This window comes from Delphinapterus leucas, chromosome 13, assembly GCF_059928025.1.
Source record: "Delphinapterus leucas isolate spDelLeu-1000000601 "Yukka" chromosome 13, BTC_Dleu_Yukka2, whole genome shotgun sequence".
NCBI classification, from domain to species: domain Eukaryota; kingdom Metazoa; phylum Chordata; class Mammalia; order Artiodactyla; family Monodontidae; genus Delphinapterus; species Delphinapterus leucas.
The window spans coordinates 35,980,658-35,995,913 of record NC_143141.1 but is presented as its reverse complement, the minus strand read 5'-3'; the positions used below and the strand labels follow the sequence as shown (position 1 = coordinate 35,995,913).

The 15,256-nt window shown below is 40.8% G+C and overlaps 1 protein-coding gene across 2 annotated transcripts in view; it reads left to right on the top strand.

Annotated features, from left to right (window-relative positions):
• Nucleotides 1–15,256, top strand: part of ANTXR1 (ANTXR cell adhesion molecule 1) — a 241,700-nt gene that overhangs the window by 74,575 nt on the left and 151,869 nt on the right. For both annotated transcript variants that reach the window (XM_022561340.2, XM_022561341.3), the window contains exon 9: nucleotides 5,045–5,105. In XM_022561340.2, the coding sequence (XP_022417048.2) occupies nucleotides 5,045–5,105 (61 nt within the window). The remainder of the gene's footprint in view (nucleotides 1–5,044; nucleotides 5,106–15,256) is intronic.

Here is a 15,256-nt window from a genome sequence, read left to right as displayed (position 1 = left end):
AAGGTAGCAGGAAAATATTATTAGCCATCTTCCAGGCATTTTCAGCAAATAGGACTTAGCAAGAGGCCAGTGGTGGGTGATAGGATAGAAGCAGATTTGAGCTAACCATCTTTGCCCGAGAGTAATAGCAGTAGTAGCAGTAATAACAGCGGTAACAGTCACAGCTACCATTGTTTGAGAACCGAATATGTGTCAGACATCCTACTAAGTGCTTTACTACTAAGGTTGTTCTGAGCACATTTCTTGGTGCCTTGTTTTCATGAAGGGCACTTTTGGCTGATGGCCCAAGGTTGTTAAATACTATTTGTTGACCAATCACATCTGTCTAGTTCTGTCTATAAAACAAAAACCTTGTCAGTTTTCCTTAATCTCACTCTTTTTCTCACTCTCTAATCCAATATGAATTTTACCACCTAAGTTCTATTGATTTTACAAACTAAATATCTCTGCATTCATGTCTATTACTCATTTTACCACCAGACAGCCCTTTGAGGTGTTCTTCTTGCTCTCATTTTACAGAAAAAGAAACTGAGATTCAGAAGTTTAATAACTTATCCAAATCCTCATGTCCAGTAAGTGATAGGGCTTGTATTTGGGCATAAATCTATTTAAAGCCCAAATCTATTTTTTCTGTCTCCAGAGCCCAGGTTCTTAAGATTAAATCTACCATTATTTGAGGACTTCCAGGCCCTGTGCTGTGGAGTCTGCCTGTATTATCTCATTTAATCTTCCCAACTGAACAACCTCATGCAGTCGGCGCTGTTCTTATCCCACTATTACAGATGAGGAAACAGAGACTCAGAGAGGTTATGGAACTTGCCCAAGGTCACAGTGCTCATGAGTGAGTTGACTCAAGCAATTCGACTCCAGTTTAGTTTAATACTAAATTATCAGTATGTTAAACTGTTTCCCAGAATTGGGGTTCAGACTAGTTAAAGGACTTGTCAAGGACCACAGGTCAGGTAAGTACAGGACCAGGGGCAAGACCAGGACCCAGCTCCTCACATTGGATCATGCTTGAGGCATGTGGTAGTCTTAGCCAGTCTCCATCAGAGGTCAGTTAGACTATCACCTCTGACGTCGCCCCAACCCTGTGTGAATTCTTTCCACTCGGTCTAGTGATTTCCCTTCATCCATCTCCCAGTGCTGTGTCTCTACCTCCTCCATGGCTACCAGTGCCCAGGTCGGGGAGGGATCCTCTGCCTCCCCACCCCCATGCAGCCTCCAGTCCCTAGGCTGATCTGCTGTCTGCTGAAGTTCGGACAGACTGATTACTATACAGTCTGGGCTGCTAATAACCAAAGGAACCCCCCAAATCCACCCCATGCCATTGTGACTTCCTACCTTTTGAAACCAGACATTTCTAACTCATAGAAGCCACAGTCCCAGACAAGTCCTGCCCATGCCCCTCACTGATAAATTTTACTCCATTGGCTGCAATGCATCCCTTCCAGATGTTTTAAGTTAAGATTGGGAAAGCTGTGTTTTTACTGGATTGAATCACAGCCCTTGGCTGAAATTTTTTGGCCCTTTATACACTCCTTAGATTTATCAGCTAATTGCAGACACTTTGAGAGAATAATACAGCATGTGTTTATTATGACAAAACCTGTAAGTGTGTCTTTGTGGTCAAAGATTCACGGGTGTTTCCTTTACTCACCCCTGGCTAAGTGTTAGGGTTGGTTCAAAAATGTTGCTTCACGGGCTTCCCTGGTGGCTCAGTGGTTAAGAATCCGCCTGCCAGTGCAGGGGACATGGGTTCAAGCCCTGGCCCGGGAGGACCCCACATGCCGCGGAGCAACTGGGCCCATGCGCCACAACTACTGAGCCTGTGCTCTGGAGTCCACGAGCCACAACTACTGAAGCCCGCACACCTAGAGCCCGTGCTCCGCAACAAGAGAAGCCACCGCAATGAGAAGCCCGTGCACCGCAACAAACAGTAGGCCCCGCTCGCAACAGCGAAGAGTAGCCCCTGCTCACCGCAACTAGAGAAAACCCGTGTGCAGCAACAAAGACCCAACGCAGCCAAAAATAAATAAATCAATAAAATAAATTTAAAAAATAAAAAGAGTGGTGACCTCCCAAAAAAACAACACTGCAAGGGCTGAGTCACTTGAAAAAAAAAAATGTTGCTTCAAAGTCAGGAACTTAACATGGGTGAAGATTTCATTTATGTGTTTTGATGGAGTTTGGGGAATGGAGACGGGATAGATGCAATAGCCCAATTTTCATTCTCGGACTGTTGAAATCTTTAGTTGTAGATGATAAAGTGATTTATAAAAGGAGACAGAGGAATTTTATTTAAAACATAAAAAAGGCTTTGTGTCGTTCTAATGTCACTATTTAATAAAGTTCTCCATATGGGTTAATTCTGGATCTCCCCAATGTGGCCTATTAAGAGATTTATGCCTGAAGACATGCTGAAGGACGTGCCTGCCCCTCTGAGTTATGGCAACCAGTAGCTAAGGTGGCCCTTCAGCCAGGAAGAGCCCAACGGCAGCAAACTGGGGGAAGAGGGGAGTGGACTGTCATCACAGCTCAGATAGGGCAGTTGTTATCTGGGGTATGAGTCACTGGCAAGGATCTGGATGAAGATCTTGGCAAGCCCCAGTCCTAGGATGCTGCTGCATCTCAAGGACCGGATTGACCACTGGAAAGGCAGGATGGAAAAGCCAGAAGCGAAACATGGATGTCCAGGATACATCCTTGGGGTCCCTGATCCCCAGTCAGAATGTCAGTGAAGGGCTCAGAGGTGATGCCAGGTCCTTGGGGACCAGGGAGAACTGAGGCTGCACCTATGTTTGAGATGTTCGGTGACTGGCTAAGCCAGAGGGAGAAGAAATAAGGCAAACACTGACAAAAAGGAACAAATTGCTTTGACTGTGGAATGAGGTAGAAGCTGAAAACAAATAGAGGAATCAAAATACAAAAATGCCTTTAAATTGTAAAAGAGTCCGAAAGAATGTCAGGAAAAAAATGTCAGCTGGAAATCTGGGTTTTAGAATTGTCAAGAAATACAGGCCACCCTCTGTATCCGTGGGTTCCACATCTGCAGATTCAACCAACTGGGGATCAAAAATATTGGGGGAAAAAATCCAGAAAGTTCCAAAAAGCAGAACTTGAATTTGCTTCGTGCTGGTAAATATTTACATTAGCATTTCCATTGTATTATGTATTATAAGCAGTCTGGAGATCATTTAAAGTATATGGAAGAATGTGTGCAGGTTATATGAAAATACTCCACCATTTTATATAAGGGACTTGAGCATCCTCTGATTTTGCTGTCCGCGGGGGTCCTGGACCAATCCTCCTGAAGATAGGGAGGACTGTGCTGCTTCTTATTACTCTCAGGTATAGAGAATTACCTAAGACACATGGTTGTGAGGGAGCCTGTTTCAATGACTGCATTTGAATGTTCTGTCATCTGTACATCAGAGAACAATTTTCTCAAGTATGTTGTTCACTTCCTTTCACAATGCTTCTCTATGAGGACGCCCAGATTTCTCTCTGGAATGGGTAAATATTATCTCTTCTGAGAAACTGGTTTGTTTTCATTCTTCAGATTGAGAATCTCATAAATATTGTCTGCCCTTCTCATTTGCTACTAGAAAGCTTAGAACTAAATTCATGAGCCACTCCTAGCAAGGAAATAAGCTCTTAATAATACATAATCAAAAAATGTATTTTTCTATGCTATTCTCACTCCTTACTTCATCTTCCCCTTATTTTCCCTTTAATCCATTTCCTCCCCTGTTGAATTTATTGTATTTTATTTGATTGTATCTTGTGGTGTGTGTGTCACTTAAGCTGGAACAAAGAACATATATAAGTCAATACATCCATACAAGTAAATGGGTGTTTCCCAATGCTAAAAGATGCTGTTTTCTTTTATGGACTTTACATTTTACTTCACTCTTAATTCCTTTAACAAATGCCCCTTTCATAAATAGAGAGAGAGTTTCCTTCAGGCCTCTGAACCATCTCAATTTCCAAATTAAGTAAAGCCCAAATAAAGATACTGCCTTTGCTTGGTAAATTAACTCAGTGTCCTATACTTGTTTAAAATGCTTGGTCGAAATTTTAGAATCATTATGCAATAAGAGACGGCATTCATAAATGGTGGAGAAAAGCTTGAACCCTACCAGTCAGGTACCTTGCTTTTGCCAGAAGAAGCCTTCATTATTAATTCCCTGTGCGGTCATGGGGTCCTCCAGACTCTCCACTCAACCCTACAAGACTCACTTGGGGGGAAGACTACATTTCCATGTAAGTAAGGTCCTCCTAAAGAGCAAAGCACAAGTAGCCTTCAAAGCCCTCCCTCTCCTGCAATATTTCCACTTCTCTAACTAGAAGGGAACTCTGAGTAATCTGAGTATGCATCTCCTCTAGAGGGCTGGCCATCTCCATCCTACTTCTCCAGCTTATCTATTTTCACTCGTTTTTCTACTGTTCAAGCTCCTTTGTTCCAGCTAAAGAGGTCTATGTATTTCTAGTTTCTTATCTTTGCAAATGCCACTCCCTGCTTGGACGTTAACCTTCCCCTAACTTACTCCTCCCCACTTGACTGAGTCCTACCCTCAGCACCCACCTCTTCCAGGAAGCCCTTCCCCATGTAGCAGCCCTCAGTGATTTCCCCCATGAACTCTGTAGCTCCTACCGTCTGCCGCTTCACCCTGGCACCTACCACATAGGCTGGGGCATTGTTATTTTTCTTTTCAAGTGTAGGTCCCATTTCCTCAACTAGATGTTAAACCTCTCTATAACTAGGACTGGTGTATCCTAGACTCAATGAATATCTGCCCAAAGATCAAATGAATGAATAATTCCTATGGATTTGGGGGATACCCGGAAGCATCTAGCACAATGCTGGCTCATTAAATGCTTGACATTAATGATACTAGTAAAAATGTTATCCTCCGCTTACCCACCCACTACAACATAATGTCCCTGAGCCTTCCTATCTCGGTAGCTAAAAGCAAACCCCACTTTTCTGTTTTAACAAAATAAGCTGTGCTTTGACTTTTTTGATTTCCTCTCCTCCTAGATTTTGAAGAAGTCCTGCATCGAAATTCTAGCAGCTGAACCATCCACCATATGTGCAGGAGGTAAATTGAAATTAAATGCTAATCGCTGTCACACAAATAATGAGAGTTTGAATTCAGGTCACATGTTTACTTCGTCAGTAGAGAAGAAGGGAGGTGGGGCAGGAAAGGGGAGGGGGGAAAAGAGGAGTAGAAACTGCTGAATAAATTTGCTTCTAGGGAAAAAAGGGAAGAAGGAATCAACATGCCAGTTGTTTGAAAGTTTGGAAAAGCCTATCTAAATTCTCTCCTTTCATGGGAACTAATTTGGGAGTATTACAGAAATACTGGATTCCCACACATCACCATCAATACCCCTCTCTGGATACAAGTGGAGTCTAACCCTACATCCTCATGGCAGCCATCACAGCGATCATAGGCCACCTCTGAAATGTCGGTATTTTTAATTATTTAATCAGTGCTGAACCTCTCTCCGTAATTAATAGGTTGATCATAATTAATTGCTTAATCCACAATTCCTCACAAAATGTTGATAGGCTACGCCAATTATCCCAGTAAAAGGCCATTATGATTTTATCATTAATACAGCAAGCCTCTACTCAGACAAAGAGTCAGCCTTCTCTGAGTCACAGTATTTTCTCTAACTGATCAAAATCACGTTCTTACTGTTGTTTTGTATTATAATGGACTGCCTAAAATTTCAACCATTCTGGCTCTCTTTGTATAATTCCTGACAGGTTTCCCATCACTCTTATTTAAAAAGTACTGTTAGGGACCTACTGAATGCCAGGCGCTGTGGTAAGTGCTGGTGATACAAAAAGGATAAACATTCTCTCCATGAGTTCCTGTGCTCCAGGACCTGTAGTATTTCACCGTTGAGAGTTCACTGTTAACATCGCCTTTCTAGTCTCCTAAAATACCAAGTACCAATTATTATTATTATTATTTTGTGGTACGCGGGCCTCCCACCGCCGTGGCCTCTCCCGTCGCGGAGCACAGGCTCCAGACACGCAGGCTCAGCGGCCATGGCTCACGGGCCCAGCCGCTCCGCGGCAGGTGGGATCTTCCCGGACCGGGGCACGAACCCGCGTCCCCTGCATCGGCAGGCGGACCCCCAACCACTGCGCCACCAGGGAAGCCCCAAATGCCAATTATTAATTTGTCATAGAAAATATATCATGCAACCCCCTAAGTAGTGAGGAAGAACTTCCAAGCTTTTTCAAACACTGTGCAGTTTTATTCTTTATGGCATATTTTATTGGTATAAATGAGGTAATTCCTTGAGGATTCCATTCCAGTTTCTTGGCTCTGTTTTAGAATAGTTGAAACACTTTTCAAGGAGTTAGATGTAGTGAATAGTATGTGCCAACAACAAAACACTAAGTATATATGTAAACATTTAAAGTTGTTAGCAGTACTTGGAGACTGACTATTCAGAGACGTGTAAATTTCCTGAAGAAAAGCAATCAACAAAGCTTATCTATTGACCTTTAAATACACTGCTACCTGGTAACACAGATGGCAGGAACAAATGTGGTTGCCACAAAGACAGGTCCAGGAGAACATTCTTAAGAAAAGGAATTGAAAAATCTTACCTTTGCAAATTTACAAAAGCATATGACCACGTGAGCCCAGTGCCAGGAGGCTTAACTAGGGTTCATTAGCTTCAAGGTAAATCTGTCTCCACACTTTTTATAATTCCTTTACTTTAAAACAATTAGAAAACAGGGGAGTTCCTTAATTGTGCAGTTATCTCATTCATGAAGAAAAACCCCAGACTTGCAGTTTAGCAATCCTACTGGATGTTTTGCAACCTTGTACTGAATCAGAACATCTAAAGACAATGAATACAGCTTCTGTTAATTCGCTAGCATAATCAGTTCCCCTCCTGTAGGGTTCTTGGGGACAGAGAAGGAATCTTATTTCTCTCCACTTCCTATTGCCTAACAGAGTCCGTGGTACTTAATAGGTGGTCAATAAATGTTGACCAAATGTCTTGATTCATACATTCCTTAAACAAACAGTGTACCGATTTTTGCTCATTCGACCCTTATTAACTACTTTCACCTAATCTCAAGAAGTTATCACAACTTTGAACTATTTTAAATGAAGCAGAATTAGAAATAGCCAAAGACAGAACAAGGCCCCAAAAGCCCACCAAATCTCAATCACTCGGATTGAGTATCTTCTTAAATAATTCTTGAATCAAAGATTAGTAAACCAAAATCTCCTTTACTTCCCACTGAGGTGTTCAAGACAATAAAAAGACCACATATGTAAACGGAATGAATACGGCACAGAAATACCAGGGTCCACAAGATCTGATCCTAGCAAATTCATAGTTTTCAGTATGTTTCTTATGTAATGGAAAAGAAAAATAATTAAATAAAAGATATTTTTAAAGCTAAGGAAAATATAAGAAAAAATATTAAAAAGCATTAATAAACTTAAACAAATTAAAACAATTCCACTGCTTAATTATCCCAGGAGCTGTTTCTTTGGTAGAACCAATAAAATAGACAAATCTCTGGTAAATCCAATCCAAGGAATCTTTCTTTAAATATTTTTTAAATCTCTGGCTTATGTGCAATATCCCATATTTTATGGACAAACAATAGTTTCCTGTATCAGAGTAAACTATCCAATTCTGTTTATTTTATTTCTTTTTTCTAACTGACATGTAGTTGATTTACAATGTTGTGTTAATTTCTGCTGTACAGAAAAGTGATTCAGTTATAACTACAGTTATTCAGTTATATTCTTTTCCATTATGGTTTATCACACAGTATTGAATATAGTTCCCTGTGCTATACAGTAGGACCTTGTTCTATATCCATTCTATATATACTAGTTTGCATCTGCTAACCCCAGACTCCCAATCCATCCCTTCCATTTCCTTTATTTCTTATAAAAAAATTAATACAAGACACAGTGATGGGACCTAGCCTAGGTTTCGAAAAAGCAAGCTCCCACCTCTCTTGAATTAGAATCAGGAGGATTAAAACATGTAGATTAGAGAATAAGTTTACTAAGAAGAAAATAAAACTTTCACAAGATATCCTTACACCAAAAGTTCTTCCAAGGATTCCCTTAAAGGTCTGTCGCTGATCATTCCCTGGAGTGAGCATGGCTTTCATGAAACATTGGAGGCCATTTCATTGTCCAGGGCTGTGAACTCCTGTCAAGTAGACCTAAGCATACCCCCTGTGTGATTTTCATTAGGCCACTGCAAGGAGCCAGGGCCAGGGATTTATGTGAAAGTGCTTTAAAAAGCATAAACTGTTACAACAAAGCAAGGTGACATTATTATCATCAGTATCATTTTAATAAGGATTGAAGGTCAATATGAGAATCATGATGTTGATAATATCACACCTAGATGAGAAAAACATGCCTGTATGTTTCTCTACTGAAAGAAAATTGGGGAAGCCTTGGTAGAGTTCAGAGTATCTGCAAAATGATTCATTAACTCAATACATACTGGAGGAGAACGTGAACAAGGAAATATTGTTCATGTTTGTAAAGTATAATGTTGAGACTAAGCCCTAGACAGATCTGTGAAGAAGGTAGAACTTGCTTTCATCAAAAACCTTTCCTCTCTGCTTCCTCCCCTCACTCTCTGAATTACTTCCCTTCCCTGGCCCCCAGAGCAGCCCCTGCTGTGGAGCCCCACCCTGGCCTGTCCACTTAAGACACGCTATGCTGATGACTGCATTCTCCCAAGACAGGGATCTCAGCTGGCTCTCACCAACAACTCAGCAACAGCCATGGTTCTGACAGCAAACAGAGCTCTGAGAGAGGCAGTGAGATAATGCACTGGGTGGACAGTAAAACTGAGATCCAACACAGATCTTTCTGTGTTGGGCTGCAAATAATAGGGTGAAATTTAATGGGACAAATATAAAATGCTGAACTTGCAAATCGTCAGTTTCACGTACAAGCAGGTTTAGAGAAACCTGACTTAGTAACAGTTCATGCAAAGAAAAAGAAAAAGCGAGGAGAAGCATAGATATCTTGAGAGCCAACAAGAATGCCTCTGACAAAAAAAAAGCTGATGCAATCTTAGAGTGCATCAGTAGCCATCCAGTGTCCAGGGCAAGAGAGCTAATACCATGCTCCACTATTCCAAGTTGAGACCATGTTTCCAAGTCCCATATTTTAAAAATGGCATTGACAAAGGCATGTTCCTAGTAGTAGTGGTGATGGAACTAGAAACCATATTAATAATTCATTCAGGATGTGAGGGCAGCCCAGCTGCAACATCTGTCACCCCATTGATAGCCAGGGTTGATTCAGCTGATCTGGCTGGCTAGGCAGGTGTCCCCTTCCTCCCTCCCATGTGTATCCCTCCTGAAGCTGCATGCTCAGTGGAAGAGGATGACCTTCCTCAATAGGGTCCATTCTTCAGTCAAGGATGTACAAGTAGCTGTGCTCCCCTGCTACAACCTCCGAACAAGCTCTCAAGGTCCATTTACAGGAGAACACAGGATAGTCAAGCTTCCAAGACTCCAGTCACTGATTCTTTCCTCCCTTGCTTCCTTCCTTCCTCCCTTCCTTCCTTCCTTCCTTCTTCCCTCCCTTCCTTCTTTCTTTCCATCACTTCTTAATGTCTACTATGTACCAAGCAATATGAAAAGATGTGAGTACCAACATGCGTGCTTGGTCCCAACCCCCCATGAAACTCACAGTCTGCTCTAGGAGATAGTCATATGTTCAGACAAATTACGAAAGCACGCATGAAGCACTATAGCAGAGATCTGCTCAAAGAGGTGCTAATGAGATGCTTGTGGGATGAGGAAGGACAAGAGTGACCACAGAGATTTAGACAAAGAATTGAGACACTCACAAAGATATTTGGAGAATTCCCATGCAGAAAGGAATAATTAGGCTTACTACTAATAGCTTCAGGAGACCACCATGGAGAGACTGGGGCGGAATTCAAGGAGGCGGGTTTTGGCTTAACACACGCAACTTTTACAACTAAAGCTTTCCAACAATGGAGTAGGTGCTCTCAACTTTCCACCCCCAGAATTACGTGAGCAACAGCAGAATGGCCATCTGTAACCACGTGCTATACAGAGAAACCCTTTTTGGGTCTCCTTTATAACTTTAAGTTTCTAAAGACTTAATTCAACTTCAGCTAAGATATTAATGGCTGATTATTTGTTTAATGGCTAAAGATAAAAGTATACTTGGAACTATTTTGCATTTTAACAGGAAATCTTAATGCGAAGAGGAGGTAAGCATCTTCCCTAAAAAAATGGATTTCAATCAGCGTCATGAGTGAAACTATTTGGAGAGAGAGCCATCCCCAAACTCCTCCACTGCCAGAGGTTATAAGCTGGCAGCCAACAAGCCCTGTCTGGTCTGCACATATGTTCTTTTTGACTCACACTGCAATTAAAAAAAAAAAAAATTATTGCTAACATTTAAAAGTCTGATTGCACCTAAAAATTCGGATTTTTGTCTTGTATTGAAAACTCAGATCTAGTAACGTCGGGCCTGTATTTATTGCAAGATAATGATTATTAGAGACTGAATAACTTCCCTTTAAAAGAAGCATGTACTCTTTCCAGTTCACCATACTCTCCACCACTCCCCATTATCCCAATACCCAGGTCAAGCATATGGTTGCTGTTTAGCATGGTGCTTATGCCACTGTATTTACAGTTCCTGTTCTAAAACATGTAGGAAGTCACCTGCTCTGTGGAGAGCCTTTATAGCACCTTTGACATTACCTGCATTTAAATAATTCTGCTTCCCTTCTAATACAGACTCTTTTTTAAAGTTCCTAATTAAATGTTTTTGCAGATTAGCCTCTGCGTAATTAGGAAAATTGATCCATTGTTAGATTGGCCCTGCCTAGTTCAGCGCCTCTTTAGGAAATGCATCGTCTTGTCTAAGCACAATTTTCCTCTGGTCCCACAATGTTGGCCTCAGACTTGAATAGCTCACAGTGTTTTATGTAAGCAATTGGAATTAAGTGTGCAACCTGCCAACTGCTCTACATTTAAAGTTCTTTTCCTCCAGAAATGGAAGGAGATTATCACTAGCGCCTTACATTGTCATTTCAGAAGCAATTGTATTATTCCTACTCTGTTGTTTCCCATTGTTCGTAATAAAATTGGGTAAGTGAGCACAAAGGAAGGTACTTGTAGGTGGCATGTTTACCATTTGGAAATTAGATGCTTAAACCAGACACATTTAAGCAACATCAAAAAGTGGTTTCATTTCTTTCACTTTTCACTGTTTTTCAAAGAGCGCATGTTGGCCCATAGGCACCTCTTCTGAATCAATTGTTTAATCCTCTCCTTGGTCTTCATTTTCATTAAAAGATATTTCTATTTGAAGGAGGGACTCTCATACATTGTTGGTGGAAATGCAAAATGGTACAATCACTTTGGAAAACAGTTCTGACAGTCTCTCAAAACATTAAATATACACTAACCACATGACCTAGCTGTTCTACTCCTAGGTGTTTACCCAAGGGAAAAAAAATAAAATCTATGTCCTGGCACAGACTTGTACATAAATGTTTATAACTGCTCTATTTTTAAGAGCCAGAAACTGTGAACAACTCAAATGTTCATCAACACATGAATGGATAAAACTGTGGTTTTCATACAATGAATAATAGTCAGCAATAAAAAGAAATAGACTATGTATAAACCTCAAAATAATTATGGATGAATCTTAAAATAATTATGCTCAGTAAAAAAAAGCCAGACCAAAAAAAAAAAAATACTTACTATATGATTCCATTTGCATAAAATTCTAGAGAGTGCAAACTAATCTACAACAACAGAGAACAGATCAGTGGTCGCATGGTGTGGGGCAGGGCAGGAGAAAGAGATTACAAAGGGGCACATGGAAACTTCTGAGGGTGGTGGATGTGTTCACCATCTTTATTGTGGTATCACCCCATGACAGTATACCTATGTCAAAACTTATCAAATTATACACTTTACATACAACTTACTGTATGTCAGTTATACCTCACTAAAATTCTTATAAGTAAATAGCTATAAAATAAAAACCTTAGAGTAAGTTAGGCATCAGAAAGCACTTAATACACATCCAGCTCTATATTATATGTTAGATGTTACATGTTACAATAGCATTTAATAGGAGAGCAAATTGAAGCTAACTCTCAAGATGGAAATATCACTAATTTTGCACAAAAGTCTTAGGTGACCAGAGCAAATGGTGAATATACAGATGTCTCATTTTCAGATACAGTGGTTGATAGGTGATCTTTACTGAGGTCATCGCAAAACTATGTGTTCACATTTCCAAAAAAAAAAAAAAAGCAAAAAAAGGGAACAGAATAAGTTTATCAAACTATTCATTGACCTTAAGTTTTTTCTTTTTTAAAATTGAGCTATAATTCACATATCCTAAAATTCACCCTTTCAAAGAGTACAATTCAGTAATGTCTAATATACTCACAAAGTTGTACAACCATAGCCACTGTGTAATTCCAGAATATGTTCATTATCCTGAAAAGAAACCCTGTACCCATTAAGCAGTCACTCCCCATTCCTTCCTCTCCCCAGCCCTGGCCAGCCAATTTTCTGTCTCTCTGGATTTGCTGATCTGCACTATTCACATGGAAATGAAATGGAATAAAATCATACGATAGATGGACTTTCATGTCTGGTTTCTTTCATTTGGCATAACGTTTTCAAGATTCATCCATGTCATAGCACGTGTCAGAACTTGTTACTTTTTATGGGTAAATAATATTCCATTGTGTGAATACCATATTCCTCATTTGGTGGATACTTGGGTTGTTTCCACTTTTTTGGCTATTGTGAATGATGCTATTATATATGTACAAGTTTTTGTGTAGACATATGTTTTCAATTCTCTTGAGTATAGGATGAGATTTCTGGGTCACATGGTAATTCTATGTTTAACTTTCTGAGGAATTGCCAAACTACTTTACAAAACAGCTGCACCAATTTACATTCCCACCAGCAATGTATGAGGCTTCTCATTTCTTCACCAACACTTATTATTGTCCACCTCTTTTATCATAGTCATTCTAGTGAGTGTGGAGTGGTTTTGATTTGCATTTTCCTAATAACCAATGACGCTGAGCATCTTTTCATTCAATGACCTGATGAAGCCTCAGAAAACAAACAGGATTAGATCTGACTGGTACCTGAATAAAGGACCACCTTCTCCTCCCCTTTCTCCCTTTCTATACCAAGATGTCATTCATTTGTTCGTTAAACGAGCTTACACTGAGACTGACTCAGCCCTGGGTGAGGCACAGCCAAAGATTCTAAAGAAATAGATATGATGGCCTCTCCCATCAGGAAGCTTAAATTATAATTGAGAATAAAGTGACAAAAGGATCATAATAAACATATACCTTAAAGATAACCTAAAGAATATGTATCTTAAAAGATTAGGTAAAAGATCATTTCCAAGTAGAAATTCCTCCCTAATGCCCTCCAGTCCCTAGGCACTCCTTGTAGGAGCTGTAAACCAACATGCACGCTGCCTAAAAACACTTAGATGTACGTATGGTGAGAGACAGGTTCAGGGCTTTGTGAACAAACTGAATTAAATCAGTATGTCCTGGTTCTGGTGTGTCCTGGCTCTCTCTTGCTGACAGATTCACTTGACAGGGTTTTGTTACATACCTTCTACGTGTGAAGGGCTGACATTCCAGTCGGGCTGCCGGGGCAGATACTCAGGCGCTTCTGGAGGCCAAATGTGCATCCTCACATAGAAACTGGTGGGAGCTCGCCTCTGCTCTGGTGTGCCTCCCAGGGCATCCTTTCCTTCATCTGCTCCCCGCGCCTCGGGGGTTAGATTGCTCCGTCTCCACCATGGCTGTCCCTGGGTTTCTGCTGTCTTCCTCCCTAACACCCTGAGGGCTGGCCAAGCAGCCATGCCGGCATCCTCTTTCACTGAGGACTCAGCAGCAGAACTGGTTATGCTAGGACACGGTGTTAGAGAAGAGAGCTGGCACATGGCCTGCGTTTCCAGAATCTTCTCTCCTTCCACTGATCTTTGAGGAGACAAGAGAAGTAGGCAGAGCAGTGAGGCAGAAAACATTTGCAAGCAGCAAAAGCATCCAATGGCAGACTTCTGGATGTCTAGCGTTCAGACTAAAACCAGAAATGGGTATCTATAGGCTAAGTTGAGTAAACAAGATGCAATAAGATTCTTCCACAGTGCTTGACACCTAATAGAATGCTTGTTGAACCAATTGTGTCATCAGTCACATGCCAGGCAGACATCTAAAGAAAACCATCTAGTCCATCCTTCTAAACTTAGCAATCATATATATGCATCAACATGCATATCTAAATCCTTAATACTCATAGGACTATGGTCCTGAAAGACCATAGTTAAGTTCTGAACCTTAATATAGCTCAAAACTACGGCAGTGAATGCTGGTGGGTAGAAGCCCCAGTTTTGCTGCTTACCAGTTACAGATTGCATGATCTTGGGCAAGTCATTTACAACGTCAAAAATCTCAATTTCCTTACAGGGAAGGTCGTTGATACCTCTGAACAGCATTCTGTTCTAACTTGTTTCTCCTTGTGGCACACTTAGTGCCTCCGGCTTCTTTTACTTCGGTTTTGGTTTCCTGCTTCCCAGCTGGGCCAGCTCCATTTTTCTGCAAAATGGACAAGCCTGTGTAAAGTAAAAATAAAATAAGCTTTTTAAAAAATCACAATGTCAATCTCTAAATGAGTCATATGTCACAAGACATTTTAGCATAACAGTAAAGAACATGATGGCTGAGTCCTAAGGCGTTTGATACTTGGCAGACCTGGATTCCAGTTCTGATTCTGACAGCTACCAGCCATGTGATCTTGGACAAGTTACTTAACCTCACTACGCTTGGTTTTCTCATTTGTACCTCCCTGTGGTGAGGTTTAAGTGACATCAGACATATACAACGCTTCGCACAGGGCCTGGCACACAAAGAGGGAGCAATTGATATCAGTTATTATTCTCTTGGCAAACATGATCTCTAAATTAGTTTCCCCAGAATGAAAGTGACATAGATGCATGACGTTTATTAAAGTTTGGAAGAGTCCCATATGCCAGTCCTTTAATTCCATTCATCCTCCGGTGAAAATCTCCATCTGGATAGCAATTTACAGTTCCAGATCCACTTTCACGAATACTGCGTTTTAACCTCTAACTTTTAGTCTTTTTCTTTTTTATATGCCACACAGCATTAT